General features: G+C 36.3%; 1 protein-coding gene across 2 annotated transcripts in view; it reads right to left on the minus strand.

The window, feature by feature from the left end:
• The window catches only part of LOC115619944, a 59,282-nt gene that overhangs the window by 15,707 nt on the left and 24,457 nt on the right, over positions 1 to 19,118 (minus strand). Inside the window, exon 2 of one of the 2 annotated variants that reach the window (XM_030512971.1) lies at positions 17,594 to 17,650. In XM_030512971.1, coding sequence (XP_030368831.1) covers positions 17,594 to 17,650 — 57 coding nt within the window. Of the gene's footprint in view, positions 1 to 6,763; positions 7,083 to 17,593; positions 17,651 to 19,118 lie in introns of those variants that run through there. The other variant, XM_030512973.1, reaches the window with a different exon arrangement.

Consider the following 19,118-nt stretch of genomic DNA (forward strand, 5'->3'; position numbering starts at 1 on the left):
GTAGATCCAGTCACTGATTTGTCAATGGTTTTTAAATATTACGGTCACAAATATTAAAATCACTGTATTGCTCATCACCATTGTACTGCTGTTACTGATCGCGCTTTTGTGCAAGCAATTGTTGTATGCATATGTGCATGTGTGAGTTTGAAACTAGAGTTGCCGCAGCTGTCAGCGCACATACTCGTACACACACATATACACACCCCCCACACAACTTGGAGCCGTCAGCCATGTGGCTACGTCCATCGACGTAGCCTGTTTTTAATACACACATACAGGCATCTATGTATACATATAAACAAAATGACTAAGCCAAACGACTTGACAACACTGTCGAGCCGTCGCCAACGTTTTTGCTTTTGTATACTCGTGTATTATTGAGTCAATTCACAAGAAACGAGGAAACCCGCCGTCTTTCTTGTGCACAAATACACACATCCATATACATACGTATGTATGCCATATTGCTGGTTGTGCGATTGCTGGTATGTGTGTATTGTGCTTATACATGTTGATGTGCATGTATTTGTGTATTGAGCGTGCATGAATCAAGCTAAAAATTTTAATAATTTTGCTCGATGTTATTGTTGCTGCTGAAAACAAGTTTAGCTTGTTGAGCTGAAATGAGCGCGTGTTGAGCTCACGAGTGCTGAGAGTTCCACATGGAGGTGTGTGTGTGTGTGTTTGTGAGTGTGCGAGTTGCTGACTCGTTGGGCTTTCATTGTCGTGCGGTTGCTTTAGGATTGGGTCTGGGTCTGGGTTTGGGATTTTGGACAGCTACTTGTTTTTGCTGTCGCAGCGATAATGTTACGAATACACACATTCATTAATATGTATATACGTACGTGTATGTATGTAAGTATTGTGTGTATATACAAATGCAAAATCAAACAGTTGGAGCTTTCTAGAGCGTTTGATAAGCGTTTGCTTCTCTTTTCAATTGCTTGCCTTTATTATTGTTGCACACAGCACATACAACTGTGTGTATTTACGTATGTATGGATGTACAAACATACATACATATATATTAACAATTCAAGTGCTATTGGCTGCGATGCTATGACGTCGTCAGCATGACACAAAAGTACGAGTACTTGTTGCTTGCTGCCTTGATTATTGTGGTGCTGTGCTGTTCGTTCATTTTCAAGTGCTGTAGGAAATCGAGTTAATGCGATTAAAAAAGCTGGCGTTGCCAAATGATAAGCGCAGACAAAGAAATTATGCTCCGAATAAAAAAAGACAATTGTGTTGATAACCCTAAACGGGTTGAATTTTATTGCACAATTGCACAACAATACATCGATTGTAGCGTGATTACTTAGGGGCTTCCGATTTAAGCCGAAAAGTAAACATTACGTAGAATTTCAAACATATGGAATTCCCATTTAACTTAGTACAAGTAATAATAAGTAATAAATTTCAATTCAATACTGATAATGCTTTGACTTTGGATAGTAAACATTTCTATAAAGTGGCCATTCAATTAAAGGTCGAGGTGCTTTTCGGAACTATCTAACTTTGGGTCTTTATAGAATAGAAAAGATGGCATAACAAAGATGTGAATACGACGATGAAAATGCTTGTAATGTACAATATCAAAAATATACATATACATACATTACGTACATATGTATACTTGTATTATACAGAATATTGGTAGGCCTTTTTTATTTAAATTTTTTCTACAATGAGTCAGCATAAATGTTATATTTCGATTATATCTGATTTTCAAAGTTTGTGTTTCTTATTTTTTCTGGCCACAATTTTCCTTCGCGGAAATTCCCAGCTCTTGACGTCAGCAAAATTGTAAAATTTATGAGAAATTTTCTGCAAAACGCAACAAACGTCAAGATTCTAAATAGTTTATATGTAAAATTATACATATACACAGATATTCGTACATCCACACATGTACATATGTATAACCAATTTAGCAATTCTTGGCACTAAAATAAAATATTGTATAACTCAGTCCGTATACTACCAGCATGCAGATTTATGTGCATATGTATGTATGTATGTATGTATGTACATACTTAAATACATGTGTCTATCTAAATGTTTTCTGAACAATATTAAGAGTCCATGCCAAAACGGCGTCCATTTGAGAAAATTTAAGAATATGTGAGTTTTTATTATGACTATACGTTTTTAGTAGATATGCTGAAGGAGCTTAATAAATTCAATGAAAAATTTAAACATTTAAATATGTGATTCACTATACGAGCATTTGAAGAAAACACACATTTCATGTGATTGAAACAAAAGATAGAAAATTAGGGGCAAACATTAGGCGCCCATGTGTTTTGAATTTGAATTATTTTAATGGTTAATATTTGCGTACATAATTTTCAACAAGTTCGAAGCAAACAGATGGTCTCATAATACCCTTCTCTTCGATAGGATAAATCTATACTGTATACTGTAGTTGATGTATGGAAATAAAAATCAATTTAATATTGTGATTTAAAAACGGTGAGCGGTTGAACAACAGCATGTACAATATAGATCGCCCTTTCGACGAGACTCTGAATGGAGTATTGAGATATTGCTAATATATGTACACATGTACACAGCTCCATTAGTAACTAGTAGGTAACCCCATTAGGGGAAATAGTGTGGGGTGCATGGCTTCCAAGCACTTTTTTAACTTTTTAGATACAAGTATTCTCTATGAACATGCAAATACCTACTAATGTACATACATAAGTATGTACATATATATAATATGTATGCACATGAAAAGCTATTTTTACATCTACATCTTTGCTGTCGACGTCAGCACATTGAGCAGCCCAATGCCCAGGCCAATCCGTCGGAATCCCACACACACAGAATATATCGAATCTTCCGTCTGTGCCCTCTCTAAAGCGCTCCCAGTTAAATTATAAAAATAGCGAGCGCGTTGTTGGCCACGCCAAGAAGTGTTAAATAATTGCCAGCCAAATTTTTGTTTACATACAAAATAGCGCACAATTTAACAACGAAAATCATTCGATTATGTACCACACTATACAATACATATGCATACAAACATACATACCTACATACTTGGGAGCACATACCGAAATATATTTTGTTGTTAATTTCGTATTTATTTTCAGTGTTTCGCTGGCTGCGAAAATCGCTATTTGAGTTTTTTGTCTCGTCTTTGACTTTTCCTTTCTTTTTATTTTAAGTTGTATCGGGCGCTAGCAATTTATTTTTAAATCGACAACTACGTAAGACGACATTCAAATGTTTTATTTAGCAAGTGCGCGAATTTTCATATATGTACATATATATGTAGGTGCGTACATACATATATAAATATGGGATATACATATGTACATACAGACGCATGTATGCGCCACTCATCAAGTTCAAATGTAGAAATTTATATTGGCTTCTGCGATCCCTCAGCTCACCAAATATTTTTATATTTTGTTATTTATTTTATGACACAATACTGACAAGATATACATACATATATATTTAGCTGCCAATAGCTATTTCAATCCGCTTTGGCGGTATGCTTAAGATGGTTTCTGGACTTCCGTTTGGATCTGTATATTGCTAAGATAGGTAAAATAATCATTGCAAATCATAATACTGAATAGATGAGCGTGATTATTTAGGAGTTTTCTGTGGTGAAGCAATAAAATGATGTATCAGAAAAAATATTCTAAGCAAATACCAAAGCCCAAATCCTTGGACACACAAATCTAACAAATAAAGTTTATAAAAAACTTGCGAACTTTGTTACAAACATTATACATACATACATCATTTTCTAACGCCCTGTCCATTCCTTTTCAACAACAGAAACTTTTTGCTAACCGACAGAGATTGTATATTCCTTCTCAATAATGCAAAAATATCAAATAGTTGTTATGGAATTTAAGAATTAATAAAGAAAATCTGCTAGTGGAAGACTCTGGCAGTTATGGAGACATTGTATAATAATTATTATAATAATTCAGTAGCCTTAGGTATTAAAAAAATTCGGCTTTAAAATCGTAATTTTGGGATGGTTGAGACTTATTCTTGACAACAACAAAGCGGTGTAGATTTTGTTGACTGTATATATTTTATTTATTTACTTATTTATTTCCATCAACAAACAATGTACATAAAAAAAATCAATACAATACAATAGAGAATTTAAACTAAGTAAAACTAAAGAAATAGGATGATCATGTTTGACTTTTCGCATATATCGCATTTGAATATTTTTCTATCATATATTGAATTAAATTTTTGCAGCAATAAATTATTAAAAAATGTGGTATTTGCATTTAATAACTGAAAAGTGTCATGAAAACTGCTCTGGGCCAATTAAATGTTTATAAATATTTAGTCAAAGTCATTCGCGTTACGTGCGTGCGACCTAAACGTTTTCATGAATTTTCAAGCAAATAATTAGAAAACATTTTCTCAGATCGTGCAGTCAAGCGCAAACAAAAATGCTTTTGAAATGTTAGAAACCCGAAAAAATCGTTGTATAGTATGTACATATACGTGTATATGAACATACAGACATAGCCAAAAATTCAGAAGACATAATAATATTCATAAATTTTTTGCTTTTGGCATGGCTTTTGTGGCATTTGAAGGCTGGAAATACGTATTAGCTACATACATATGAATGTGAATTTTTGCATATTAGCGAAAATACGAAAATAAAAACCAAAATAATAATATTTGATAAATTAAAAGCGCTTACGTAGCCAAAACGAAACGCTTGCCAAACTAGTTGTACTATTTGACCAAGGCGTTGAGAACGCACTCAAAAATAAACAAATAGATGTTCAACAGTTTTGTAGACGGGGATGAGCCAAGTCGATGAATAACATGTCTCATGTCATTTTATATATGAGATGGAATCGCATCTAAAACCAAATTATTACAGGAAGCAACCCTAGAGGTGCTGCATAGGCACTATTAACCTCTTCAGATTTTCAATTAAAATACTAAAAAAAGGGTTCTTTCTTTATTGCTAGCCTCAACAATTATAAAATTGTTCCTCAGAAAAGAAAGGTCATTTTATAAGCAACTGCATTTTTTTTTTAAATAAATATTTAAGTTGAATCTAATTAAAGAAATTTGCTCTTACTTTCAAAAAAAAAACTTAGATTTCGCCATCCATTAGTGATATATATATTTTAAAATTTGGAGGTTCGATTCCAAAATGGAAACGCAGTTTTTACATACTATTATGGTGATATTGATGAGCGGCACAGACGACATGTAACTCATAGATCCACTTTGTTGTCAAGGTCATGTACACGCATGACGCTCTTGGCGGGGGTTGTCTAAAAATATATATTGGCTGCTTGGGCGAAAATGCCATAAACATATGTCAAATGTCAAGAGCGTTGTGCGCTTAAATGTGTCCTCATACAGCAATACACCTACACATATATTTATGTACATACATACATACATATGTACATGTGTATAGGCAGTAAATCAGACAGGGCATTCCTTAGACACAGAGCCATGCATATGTATATGTACATACACACATACATTACTACATACATATGTACATATGTACATTTGAAGATCTTTCTTGTATGCTATATTAATTTGACCCATAACTGTTGCATGTTAATTGTTGTTCCTACACTTGAACGCATTTTCACAGGCCCACACACACACACACACACACACACATACACACTTCCACACTTGCGCTTACGCAGCATGCCCCGACGCGTCGTTGTTGTAGTTGTTTTTGTCTAACGCTCTTTCTTGTTTCTCTTCGCTGTGAGATGAGCATTCAATGTTGATGTCGCTATTAGATACCCGCGCGCAGCATTTCAAAATGCACCAACAGAATGGCGGCCTTTTGTGCGCTTAAGTGGATTTCCACCTTTCCTCGCATTGTTTAGCGCTTAGCGCTTTGTTCTTAGCCGTTATTGCTGCAGCTTGTTTTTTGTTGTTGCTCTTGGCAATGACGTTGCCGTGCTAGCCTTATTTGTCTCTCTCTCTTTCTCTATCTTTCTGCTTCTGTTTCGCTCACTTGGCTTCAGACAACAATGCTGTTGTTATTGTTGTTGTCTGCGTCGCCGTTTGTGGCAGGTATCCTGGCGCCGGCTTAATTTACGTCGCAGGTACAAAACCAAATGCAACACCAACTAACCATACTAGGCACAAAGTAGTTCAAGTCCGATATGGGATATGATTCTTTCCTTATTGCTGCTGCGTCTCACCGCTCTAACGTGAAATTGAGCGCGCAGCATGACACGCACTTACAAAAACACATACAACACATTACAAGCACACACACACACACACATACCCTCACACATACACAAATGTGAGTGTCGCTGACGTAGGCAAACACATTGTTGTTTGCTGCTGTTACTCACCCGCGCACATTCGTTGCTGTTGCCTTAAACTCTTAAAAGATATTTAAAGTCAACGCCATAAGCAACTGCAGCTAAATACATACATACGTGCATGTATGTATGTATGTATATGTATGCAGTGGCCGGCAGCGGGGGTTGCCCTGCCACAATGTACCCTGATTGTTGTTTTTCTTTTTGTGGCGCGCTACGCTGTCGCCGTCGTTGTCGACATTCAACGTTCCCGTCTCTGCTTTGCCTTGCCTTTGGCTTTGTTTATTTTGAATTTTCACAGATTTTCTTGGAATTTAGTATTCCGTGCAACACTTGAGCATTACATACCTACAAACGCACATACATTAATTTAGGTGCGCTATTTCCACGCCTTTGATTTTCTTAACAATTAGATTCTAATTGAATTCACTTACACTCGTTTAAAACAACAACAAACAAGCGCGTTGGCCGCACTGCGACTTTTGCACTTTGTATTTGGGCTATTTGAGTTGCCCACACGACAGAGAGAGAGGGACAGCAACTGAGACGGCAACTAATTAGCATATTATCTCACACTCGTTCGTTGCGATTTTGTTTTGCTTTGATTTCCATGCTCAAATTTATTTTCAAACTATTTAACTATAGAAGTTGCGCTGTTTTATTTTTGTTGGTATTGTTGCTCACTTGTTTTATATTCTTAGATATTGCGTTTTGTTTATATTCTTTTCATTTGGAATTGTTCGCCTGTCCCGCCCGCACATACGAATGCGAACAACTTAACAGCACGACGTACGATCTTCGACTGTTTCGACAGCAGCCATGCACAGAAACAGAGCCAAAGGCCGACAGCGCGTTAACAGAGCACTGTTGCTGCTACTGTTAACACTATAGCGATCAACTTGGTTGCTGTGTAGTAAAAAGTTAGCAATGTAAATTTGTAGGTATGAATGTAAATATTTTCATACATACGCATAATTACTAACTAACTTTGACGTACAAAGCGAAGTTAAGAACTTTATCTTGCGTTTATAATTTAGATAAAATGAAAATATAAATTTCAAACTTGTTTAATTAACTTAAAGAAGCTAATTTAAATCTCTACAACCTAACATTTAATCAAGTGAATGTTGTATGCTATCGCATAAAGTTTGCTGCTGCATGTGCAAAATGTCAAAGTTGTAACTTAATAATGCAAAACCATCAAATATCCACAATTAAATTCTTAACATGGTTGGAAAAAGTTAAAATCTACTTACAATAACAAGTGCTCATGATAATACACACGAGTTTAACATTTATAATAAATAATTATGTTTAAGTTGATCTGTAAAATTACAAGTTTTACGCTCGTACATAAGTACATTGTATGTATTGTCAACAAATTTATACTTCTCTATATAGTGATTTAAAACTGGTAACATATGTATACATAAATGCTTTTAAGATATAAATAAATGATTTTTGTCTTGTGCTTAAAAGTTCAACATAAACACTTACAATGAATGCCCAACATTAAGTTTGCAAATGTTAGCTCACGTTAACCGCGCCTACTTTGAACCGGCACTGTTTAAAACCATATCATTTGTGTGCATGTATGTATGGTTAACAGCAACTGTGCGCGCCGTTAACAAAAACACTAACACAGCAGCAATAACAACAACATGGCAAGTGCGATGGCGTCGCCAAGTCGTTGGCTGTTGCGCCTTGATGTTTGAGTGCTTGTCTGTGTGTGTGTGTTCTTTATGCTTTGCTTGTTGCTTGCGCTTTATTTCAATTCAGTTATCTTTGAGTTCGCTTCTCTATCAACACACTCACGTCTATATGTCTGGACGTCTGAGCGTCTGTACTGTGTCTGTCCGTTTCGTCAGACATAAACTGGCTCCACTGTACATTGTGCACATTGCCGGGGCAGACATATGGCGGCCACTGTGCGCGCGCCAATTCCGCGAAATTCAAACAGCCGTACCAAATAATTTCTAGTATTTAGATGTGCGCGAGGGAAGCCCCAAAACACCCCGCGTTCAGGGCCAGAAACGGAAATGTGCGATTTTTCTGTCTTTGCTTTTGCTCGATTTTGCTGAACCGAAAAAATGCACGAGGCGCTCACTCACTTATTAGACTAATTGAATTTATTATACTCTGTACCTAAAAGGTACAAGACCATATTACTTACATATGTTTGCGGGAACTGTAAATTGTAACAGGCAGAAGGAGGCGTGGCAGACCCCACAAAGTTATATATTCTTGAGCAGCTAAACAAGACTAGTCGATCAAGCACTGCCTGCCTGTCCGTCAGTATGAACACTTCGATCTCAGAGACTATAAGAGCTAGAAACACCAAATTTTAGTGCCAGATGCCTTTTATGAGTACGCAGGCCAAGTAAATTTCAAAATTTCCCTCATTTCCCCCACTTTCCCACTATTAGTGTTTTTCCATAAATCCTGCAAATCGTAGAAATTGTAAATACAATTTGACAAATACTCTTACTGAGTATGTCAAGTTTTAACATAGGTCACTTTGCAAGGAACTTATAGCCTCAAATGTAATGTCTGCCCTTAGCTGTTGTTGTTGTTGTGCCATGCTCACACACAGACACGCCTATAAATACATCAGAACAGAGTATTTCAAAGTCGGAGCAACCGATCTAAGCTTTTCCACATGTTTATATTGAATTTCAGTTCAACGAATACGGTTTTTTTTCCAACGAACTTTTGTATACTTTTTTAGTTCACTAATATTTGTTAATTTACTTTTATTTATTTATTTCGCCATTTGCTTATTTTTTTAAGTCTTAGTCTACCCGGGTGTGCGTATGGCCGTGATTGATCTTTTGTTGATTAGGGCATTAAGATTGTTTAGGTAAACAGATTTTTTGAGATTTTATTTATTTATATTTTTTTTTATTTGTAAAAAATTTAAGTTTTTGGCTAATACGAGTATAGTGTAACAAATCCCTTCCCTGCTATACTTGTAGTACTATTTTAATACCATTTTAGAGGAATATACACACATTCATATATACATATATGTGTATGATGATAAAACTTCGATTAAACGTTTATTTATGATATAATCCATGAAATCTACATTCATATATGTGTAAATGTTGGTGTTATCGAACTTTACATTTGTATGATAACTGAAACGGAAGCTAGTCGATAAGGCCTGGAATATACATACATATGAACATCCTATGTATGAGCAATTGGAGTCCGCATACGAACTGGTTACATACATACATACATACATGCATATGTAAGAATGTGTGTGGACATGTACAGTACATATTTAGACAGTTGACGCTGACGTGCGATAATATAACATAATGCCGATGATATCACAAAAAAGGTAAACAATCTAATCAATAAACAGAGTAATGCGATGACGAGTGCTAGGCAACACGCACAGTTTGTCTATAATACCGGTTGTATGAACAATTAATGGACGAGTGTGAAGAGAAGAGGAGGAAAGCAAGCGCCAAAGACACAAGGCAAAACTTTGTCTAAATGCACACGACGATTGATTAAAGCAATAAAATGTCTCTTGAATCGATTGATTTAAAAATATACACACACGTCGTATACGCGATGCTATGAGTAGTTGACTCGAAATCGACGAGACATCGTCGGGCCAGGCCGGGCGGCAAGTAGACTGTAGTCAATACTCAACACTCAACACACGCATACACATGCATTACACTGGGCCCCAAATTGTGGCAGTCGCGACGGATCCGACGAGCGATCGATCGACAACAACGTTGTTTTGTTGACGGCGTCTTACTCATTCACGCATTGGGTAATCGATACAAACAGACACTCAGACACGCACACTAACACTGCCATAACATACATATAAATGTTCATATGTATGTGTGTATGCACATATGTGTGTGTATTGTACATTCATGCCAAATGAAACCATTAAGCACAACATAAAACAGCCGTCATCGTGGAGACATTGCAACCAGAAGCCGGAGCTTCGATGGAGTTGCCGTCGCCGCCAAAGTGACGACAAAGCCCCGACTCCCGAACCAGCACCGGCTGCTCTGACAGCTAAAGAGAGGGACTGACAAACTGACAAACGGACAAACTGACAATGCAACCGTGGGCAACACAAGACCAACAAGATCATGTCTGTGCTGTTGAGCTGAGTCGGCAACATCGCGCACAGTGGACTGATTTGTATATTCAAGCTGGACAAGCTGTTGCCCCCAACAAATGTAGATTTAAAGCGAAACTATACGAGTCTAATTTCATTTCTATTTAAAAGTGGTATTATTAATTAGGAAATGTGTCCAATATCTTGAAATGAAAACATTACTGAATATGCGAGTGCAGTTCTACTTCGTCTAGTTAGACTATAAATCCGAACTACTGTGATTCATCATCGTCTTTGTTGCTGTTGTTGGCTCCAACTTTGTTATTGCTGTTCGTGCCCCCAACGTTCGCCCACAACTTGTTGTTGTACATACATACATATCTGCCACTGAAACAGGTTTTTCCGTCTCGTTTTTTGTAAGCCGTCGAGCCCCGACGACCAAACAGAGTCGATCGACCATACCCTTAGCCACACTCATGCCAGCTATCCTCAATTTGGCCGCGGGGCAAGGTGGCGTCATTGTCGTCATTGTCTTGGACGCAGTGTCGTGTCTTGGCAGTGTGTGGCACGTTGCGGCTTTAGTCGCAACGTCGATATTAAAAGCAATCAATAAGTGAACTTTTTTAATTGAGCAACGACGGTGAGGAAACAGAAGCAACAACAACTACAAGTACAATATGCACTTGAATTAAATCAAAGCTAATTGAATGAGAGCAAGCGGCGAAGTAAATTTCATTATGGATGCTTTAGTGGCGCTATTTCTGACATAGATATGTATTATGCTGGACCTTGATAATGGCAATGAACGCTAAGCTGCGCAATTAAATGTGTTCACATCGAATTCCTGCAGGCTGTTCTGTTTATTGATCTGTCATTTTATTTTTTAAATACTACTAGTTATTTATTAATATTCTAAATTTAGGCATGAAGAAAGTTTGCAAAGAACGTTTGATTAGTATACACTTAGTCTAGTATTTGTAGTTAAAACAAGCTGATAATATGACCGCAAATATCCAAGTATACTTGTATTCGAAAATCGAGAAATAAGTAGTTCCAAAACGGGCAGAATTTTAAAGTCTCTTTTGTGAATTTAATGAATTTAAAAAAAAACAAAAAAAGATCTGATTGAAAATTGCAAAAATAATATATATTGTAAAAATACACAATTTTTCATACCAAGAAAAGATGTAATATAGAGAAATAGGTCATTAAAATGTTTATTTTAGTTATTCGTATAGGAATTTCTGTTTTTACACGGTCTTTTTTATACGATTTTGATATAACACGGTTTGAAAATTAAAAATTGCATATATATTTCTTTAGTGATAAGGAACAAATCACATATTTTTGCATTTGATCTATGTCTTTTTTAACACGGTTGTTTCTGGAAGTAATCTACCGTGTAAAAACAGAATTAGGTGATAAAAGTGATTTTATTTATTATTTTATGAAAAGATAAAGATTAATTGGATATGTCCACATCTTCTCCAATTCTAAAACAAACAATAAATGATCATAGACTTTGGGAATTTATTTCAAAGCCTTGACTAACTCGATTACATTTTTATACTCTGTACATGAAATGTACAAGAGTATATTAGGTTTGCGGGAGCTGAAAAATGTAACAGGCAGAAGGAGGCGTGGCAGACCCCACAAAGTATATATATTCTTGATCAGCATGACGAGACGAGTCGATCTAGCCCTGTCTGTCTGTCTGTCTGTCCGTCTGTCCGTCCGTATGAACACCTGGATCTCAGAGACTATAAGAGATAGAGACACCAAATTTTGCACGAAGATGCGTTATGTGTGTATTCTATACGAGTTTGTTTTATTTTTTTGATTTTCCCCCCCACTTCCCCCCTATGGGGGTTTTCCCGATTTTCCATTCGTATAATCGCCTATATCTCGGAGACTATAAGACCTAGGAACACCAAATTTTAGTCCCAGATGCCTTATGTGAATACGCAGAAAATGTATGTTTTGGAATTCCCCTCCCTCCCCCCTCTACCCCGCAAATCGTAACTCCCGTAATTCTTGGAATTTCGAACTAAAATTTTAGAAATACCCCCAGTTGGTTATTATGTGTCCGTATGCTAATTCATTATGCTTCATTATGATAGACCGATTTAACAAGAAGTTATAGCCATAAATATATTTGCTGATGCAGCGCTGCTCAAGCGCTGCTCAAGCGCTGCCCGCGGCTGTTGTTGATGTTGCTGTTTGGTTGACTGCGAAAATGCTTACACAGACACGAATTGATGCGCATAGGCATACATACACTCACACAGACGCAATTGCTATGTAAATGTGCAATTATACACCCTTTACGTGAGTTCGAATACCGAGAGAGGTAAAATCGATCAAATTTTTTTTTTTATTTTCTTAATTTTTTTATTTTCTATAATTATTGTAAACATATGTACAGAGTATTTCAAAGTCGGGACACCCGACTTTAGCTTTTTTACTTGTTTATATTTTAAATGTCATAATGGCTAGAATGCGTCATAGCTTTAGCGGGATTAGCTAATAAGTCAGACACTTATATGGTACTTAGCATGCACATGCACACACAGACATACATACATACATACATTTGTTTATATATGTAAATGCATGTATGTAGCTCCATGGATACGGGTGCAAAGTTGCTTTTAAAGTCACCCCAAAATGTTGGCTGTCCCGCAACTAAATGCGAGCCATTACTTGTACAGTATTTTGATAGCTCATTTGTTGACACGCAACGCTTGCCATGAGTCGACCATCTTGAGAGGCACAAGGCACAATAGCAATAACAACAACAAAAACAAAAACTGCCAAAAGTAATAGTGTCAGTTTTCAGTTAATATTTGCACAACTCACGAGCGCTCGCACTCGCACTCGCACTCACAGCTGAAAAGTGGGCAGCAATCGAGCTATGAGTAACAAAAAACTTGAATATACAAATATATACATACATATACATATGTATACTATGCAATCAAAAACACAACACTATGTATATTGGAATGTCGGTATGTATGTGGAGTTGTTCTCCCGTTGGCGGACTTATTAATACATAGAGTTATCGGCAAAAGTCAAAAGCAAGTCCACTAAGAACTATTCCGTTAAGTGGTATTGTGTGTGGCGCAATTATTTCGCTCTGTGGTCATGATCATTCAAATACTGAAAGATCTGAGAAACCAAAAAAATAAATAAGACAAAATTCGAAAAAAAAAATCGTATAGTATCTTATAGTTTGCGAGCGATCGCTACAATGCGCCACAGACGCACTAACAGACAGATAGACAGATAGACAGACAGACGGAGAAACACACAGTACTTACATATATGTGTATTTGTATGTATGTATGTGTAGGGTATGTATGGCTGTACATTGCTCATACTTTACTTTGCTGTCTGTTTGCTCTTGCCGCATGTCTATCATTCGATTATAATTCTTTTTCTTTTTTTTTTTTGGCTCGTCTGTCTTTTAGTTTTGGCTCCACTATGAGTCGTTGTCTGTATGTATGTATGTATGTATGTATACACGTGTATCTGCCCCTCTGCGTGCACGAGTATCTGTATCTACAGAGCATGAGTTCATGTTGTTGTGGCTGGTTTTGTGTAAATAACGTTGGCGACTCCAACTGCCTCGTGAGTTAGTCGACGATAGATTGGGAATCGCCAGTTTGGCGACTGTGCGCAGACACACACACACACACACATATGTATATATATATGTATGTATGTATATGGAAAGGTACACATACAATACTTAAGTGTATCTGTATCTGTAGCCTGACACGCAGATACTTTTATACACATTCTTTGCCACTTCGCTCAACAACGACATCGACGGAGACGGCGACGTAGACGTAGACGACGCCAACGTACTTGTTGCTGCTATGGCGTGGCTTTTTCTGCTTTTGTATTGTCGGTGTAACGTCGTCTATTAAATCAGTTTATATTAAGCAGCAGCAACAACAACAACAATATTGGCGTCGACGATCGCAGACTTGCGTCGCCAACGAAACTATGCTGTGAATGTGCTTCACGTTCTGCTCTTTGCTGTTTGGTTCTTGAAAGTGCCCTGCACCCAATGAGTTCATTGATTTTCTTAAACACCATCCAACATTTTTTATTACAGAAATAATAACGTCATTGAACTAAAGTAGAGTAGTCGGTGCATATGAAGGTTTGCCTACAAACTCATGACTGTCTCCACACAACAAATTGTGATTGTTTCTGAATTGATTTACAATTTTCGAATAGTGTCTTCTTATTGTGGGCTATAAATACAAAACTGTCAACACTTGACATATGTATCTGTGTTCTGTAGATTGCACTGAGTAAGGCATTTGTAAGTATATTGATTTCTGATATACTTATATTTAATCCACGATGCAAATAGTGCAAACAACTTGTGGTGTGGGCTCAATAAAAAAACTTATATCAGTTTTAAAAATGGAGAACATATTTATTGCGAACGCAAGATATAATTTATCCAAAAGTTTGCTGTATAAGGTGATGAATAAATTTAAGTAAACTCAGTAAAAAACTTGCTTTCTTTGGAGTATTTAAAGGGCACTCGATATAAGATTAACCTAGACCCCTATAGAACGTGGCATACACCATGAATTTACTTCAAAGATCGTCTAAATGTAAGATAGTAAAACTATCCAAAATCTGTGCTTATTTCTTTCTGAATAAATACCTTTAAAACAATTAACATTTTCTGAATATTTGTTGTCCCCAAAAGATTTGGAAAAAATGACCAAATCAGTAGAGTCATTTGCATTAAGACTTTTTGGAAACTTTTATGAAATATAAGTACAAGTATAAGTACTTTTTTTACACGGTCTTTTTTACACGATTTTGATATAACACGGTGGGAAATTTAAAAATTGCATATATGTATATTTCTTTAGAGATAAGGAACCAATCACCTATTTTTGCATATGATCAATGTCTTTTTTTGGACGGTTGTTTCTGGAACCAATCTACCGTGTAAAAACAGAATTAATTGGAGCAGGGTATCATTTAGTCTGCTCTGCATGATTCTTTTTTATGTTGCTCTCTGTTCTGGTCCGAAAATTTGTCTGTCGTTCTGTCGAGCTGGCCATCACTTCTGAATCGCTGATTGTGGCTGCCTGAAGTCGCCGTTGCTGTCTTCAATATGCGTGTACTCGTACATATATTTTATTTTCGTTTTTTATATTTTTTTTGCATGTATTTTGTTTTTGCAACATTCTTATATCATGGTCGTTGCCTGGTCGTGGGTATTTGCACTGAGCAGCTGTTTTCTTTACTCGTAGTGTGTACTATATATTTTGTTCTTGTTGTAAACGTAATCGTTGGCAATATCGTCGGCAGCTACTAGACAAGATTTAAGGCACCTTAATGACTTGTTCAAAATCAATGGAGTTTTTCAGTTGCTTAGCGAAGCAATTCACTTACCTGTGCGAAATCCCAAAAACTTGAGCACAGACAGAATGGCATCATTAAAATGGGATTTTTCCCGGGTAAAACCCATAAAACTATCAATAGACCATCGACTGTGTTCAAGTGCCCATCACTTCATACATATTTGCCAAAGGATGCTAGACAGGAGGGCTTACGGCACCGCCAGCCACTTGACTTATGCATGTTGCAGACCTTCAGGCAGGCAATTACGAAATGGCAGCGAATTTAAGTAGATCGGGATACAGAGTATAAAGTAAAGGGATAGACGGGATAGGACCAGTAGGTATGAGTACTCGTACATCGGTCGCAGAGCACGTGTGTGCGATTTGAGGACCCTTTGTAATTAGGCTCGAGATGTGGTGCGTTCGTCAGCTCAGGTAATTACAAGAACTATTCCGTAAACCAAACTATGTAAAATATGTATTTCAATATAAATAAGAAATTTAAAATGCAAAGAAACAGGGGCCTCTTTTTATGAACGTCCTGATTTCCTGATTCCCTTCATCAACATTTTTGAAAACCAAGGTGCCACCTGGTCTATTCTACAAGTATATACTATTGCGATTAAATAGTCTTCCAAATGTGACGAGTAGCTGTCATAAGAATTTAGACGCCCTAAACGGATAGAAACTTATTAAAAATTATGGCTGTCTCTGACCACATATGGCTGTGATTCGGGGCATAGCTGGCCAAATGGCAAATAAAATTCCCCCAAAGGGTCGGAGGAATTTATAAACGTCAAATCAGTCGGAGGTTTTCTTGTCCAATTGTTCTCCATAATTTAATCAATTATAAATCTGCTTCACTTTAAACACAATATCTACTTAAGCATACCTACATCTGCGTCACGTACGTTCATGTATATGTATGTATAAATACTATATGCCTACGATACGATAAGAGCTGATAATGAAAGTGAAAAGTACATAAATATCGCCAAAAGAAAGCGAGAGTATAAACATGCCATAATCTCCACTGATATGAAATTCAACGCGTACACTTCTATTCTAGTTTTTATTGTCAACGCATATTATTTATTTATTGTTTGTATATACGGATTGTATATATGTATATCTGTGTGTATGTGTGTATGTGCCTGTGCGATTGCGTGTACTCTGTCATGAATCACGCCATCGCTTTTATCAGCATGCAATGCTTAAGCGGACACACAGCTTTTATTTATACATACATCATACATATATTTTCATATATATACAAGTATATATATATACACAATTTAAATAGAACCTAGTAGAGCTTAATAGCTGCCTTAAGCTCCATTAGACTTACTACAGGCGTGTGAGAGAGTGCGTGTGGGGGCGAGACACACACATTAAAGTATGACATATATATACACATATAGTATATTCGTATCTGTACATTCATATCAATGTAGAGCTTCTGTGCTGGTCAGAGTTGCAGCTGCATCGGCCACAAAGGTCACGGATGTGTTTACATGTGTGACAATACAGATATTAATAATTTATTGCGGCGACTGATTGACTGGCAAATCAAGCATATTAGTTTTGTATGAACAAGACATTCCCTGTGAGTCAGCGCGCTAAGAATTTACGAAACTGAAAATAAATACCATTGTGTGTCAAGGTAACTAAATTCGATTCTAATCAAAGTTGACCAAACAAATAACCGATTTCAAAAGATATACTAATTGCTTGTTGTTGATGGCAGTAGGAGCGCCCGAAGTTGTTATTTTGAAGCTTACCCTTGAGTTTCTCCCGCGACATTTCCAAGGCGGACTTGCGAGAATTAACCGTGGATTCTGCAAAAGAAAAAGGAAATGAACTATTATATACATGTTTTATAGTAATTTTAATGATAGTCTTATATGTAAGCTAAGTGGAAAACTATAGATCAATATTTAGTAGAAGGGCTAACCAAATATCTTAACAAATTTGCTTATAAGAGTTTAGTCTATTCAAATTATGTTAATGTTTTCTTCATGCTTTTAGTTAATACTTCCACATACTTATTAGGGACTGCTTTTTAGATAGTAACTGCCCTATTACTTAATTTAAATCATGCATTGTGGTGTACTAGGAATTATCATGGATAGATAAACACCGACTTTTAATTTCGCCCATTGCGGGAGTAATAAAATGCAATTATCTTAACTCAACACAATTATCAATATCAAACATTTGTGTTGGGTTTTCATTGCTATTTGTCTCTGAAACAGATATCAAAGGAATTCATAGACGTATTTTTTATGTAAATAGTTATTTCCTATGTTTGTTTCGTACTACATACTAGTATTTACACTTTTATTTATTTATTCCAATCGGCCCCACGCATTGCCACTGACATTTCATATTTTGCGACGTCAAATGCGCGGCCAAGAAAATTCCAACCACACATACATACGTATGTACAATGTGTTATATGGCATATACGTATATTTGTATTCATGGCAACAATCCAGTCAATAAAGTATTAAAATTTTTGCCATTTTCTATGAGCAAGCGACTGACCATGGAGGGGGCAGGTACGGCAAAGAAACCATTTCTGCGAAATGTTTACAGCGCCACAGTCGCTTCTATATTTAGCCAAAGGTGTGTGTGTGCGTTTTAAAAACTTCCTTTTTGTTAAATTTTTAAGCACTTGTGCGAAATGTGAGTGAAGAATTTGTCTACGCCAAAGAAAGTTCATAGATGTGTTAAAAATAAATCGCAGCACTCGCGAAATGTGGCGAAATTCCCTCGAAGTATTTTTGTTTTGTTGGAACCAAAAATACGTAGTTTTCTAATTCTTTATTTAGTTTTTGAACATAACAAATGCGCACTGCTTGATTTTAAAAATGTTGCTTGAATGTTTGTTTATACTAGCGTTGATGAAAATATAAATCCACTCAAATAAAAACATTAAATAGAGATTTTAGGGTATCAAGCTCCACTTTGGATTGATGTATTAAAGGTGGCTTTTGACATTTTGGGACACTAAAAATAATTAATAATTAATGCGTGAAATATATTACATTTTCAATCGAAGAGATCTACGATATATACGACTTTGAATAGCAAATGATTTGTTTTAGTATTAGTTTTAGTATAATACTCATTTATTTAAACAACATTGGGCGCGTTCAGCAGGTCGTAGCGATGTGCGATTTGTGATTTTTGATTATCGATTGTTGAGTTGCCTCTGCCGACCCACAAGCGGTCGACTGTTTTAATCAAATAATCTGATTTTAGGATTTTTGGTCAAAAAGTCACAGCTTGCTGGGGTGCATT

Source organism: Scaptodrosophila lebanonensis, unplaced genomic scaffold, assembly GCF_003285725.1.
Source record: "Scaptodrosophila lebanonensis strain 11010-0011.00,11010-0021.00 unplaced genomic scaffold, SlebRS2 tig00000001-arrow-pilon, whole genome shotgun sequence".
Taxonomy (NCBI): domain Eukaryota; kingdom Metazoa; phylum Arthropoda; class Insecta; order Diptera; family Drosophilidae; genus Scaptodrosophila; species Scaptodrosophila lebanonensis.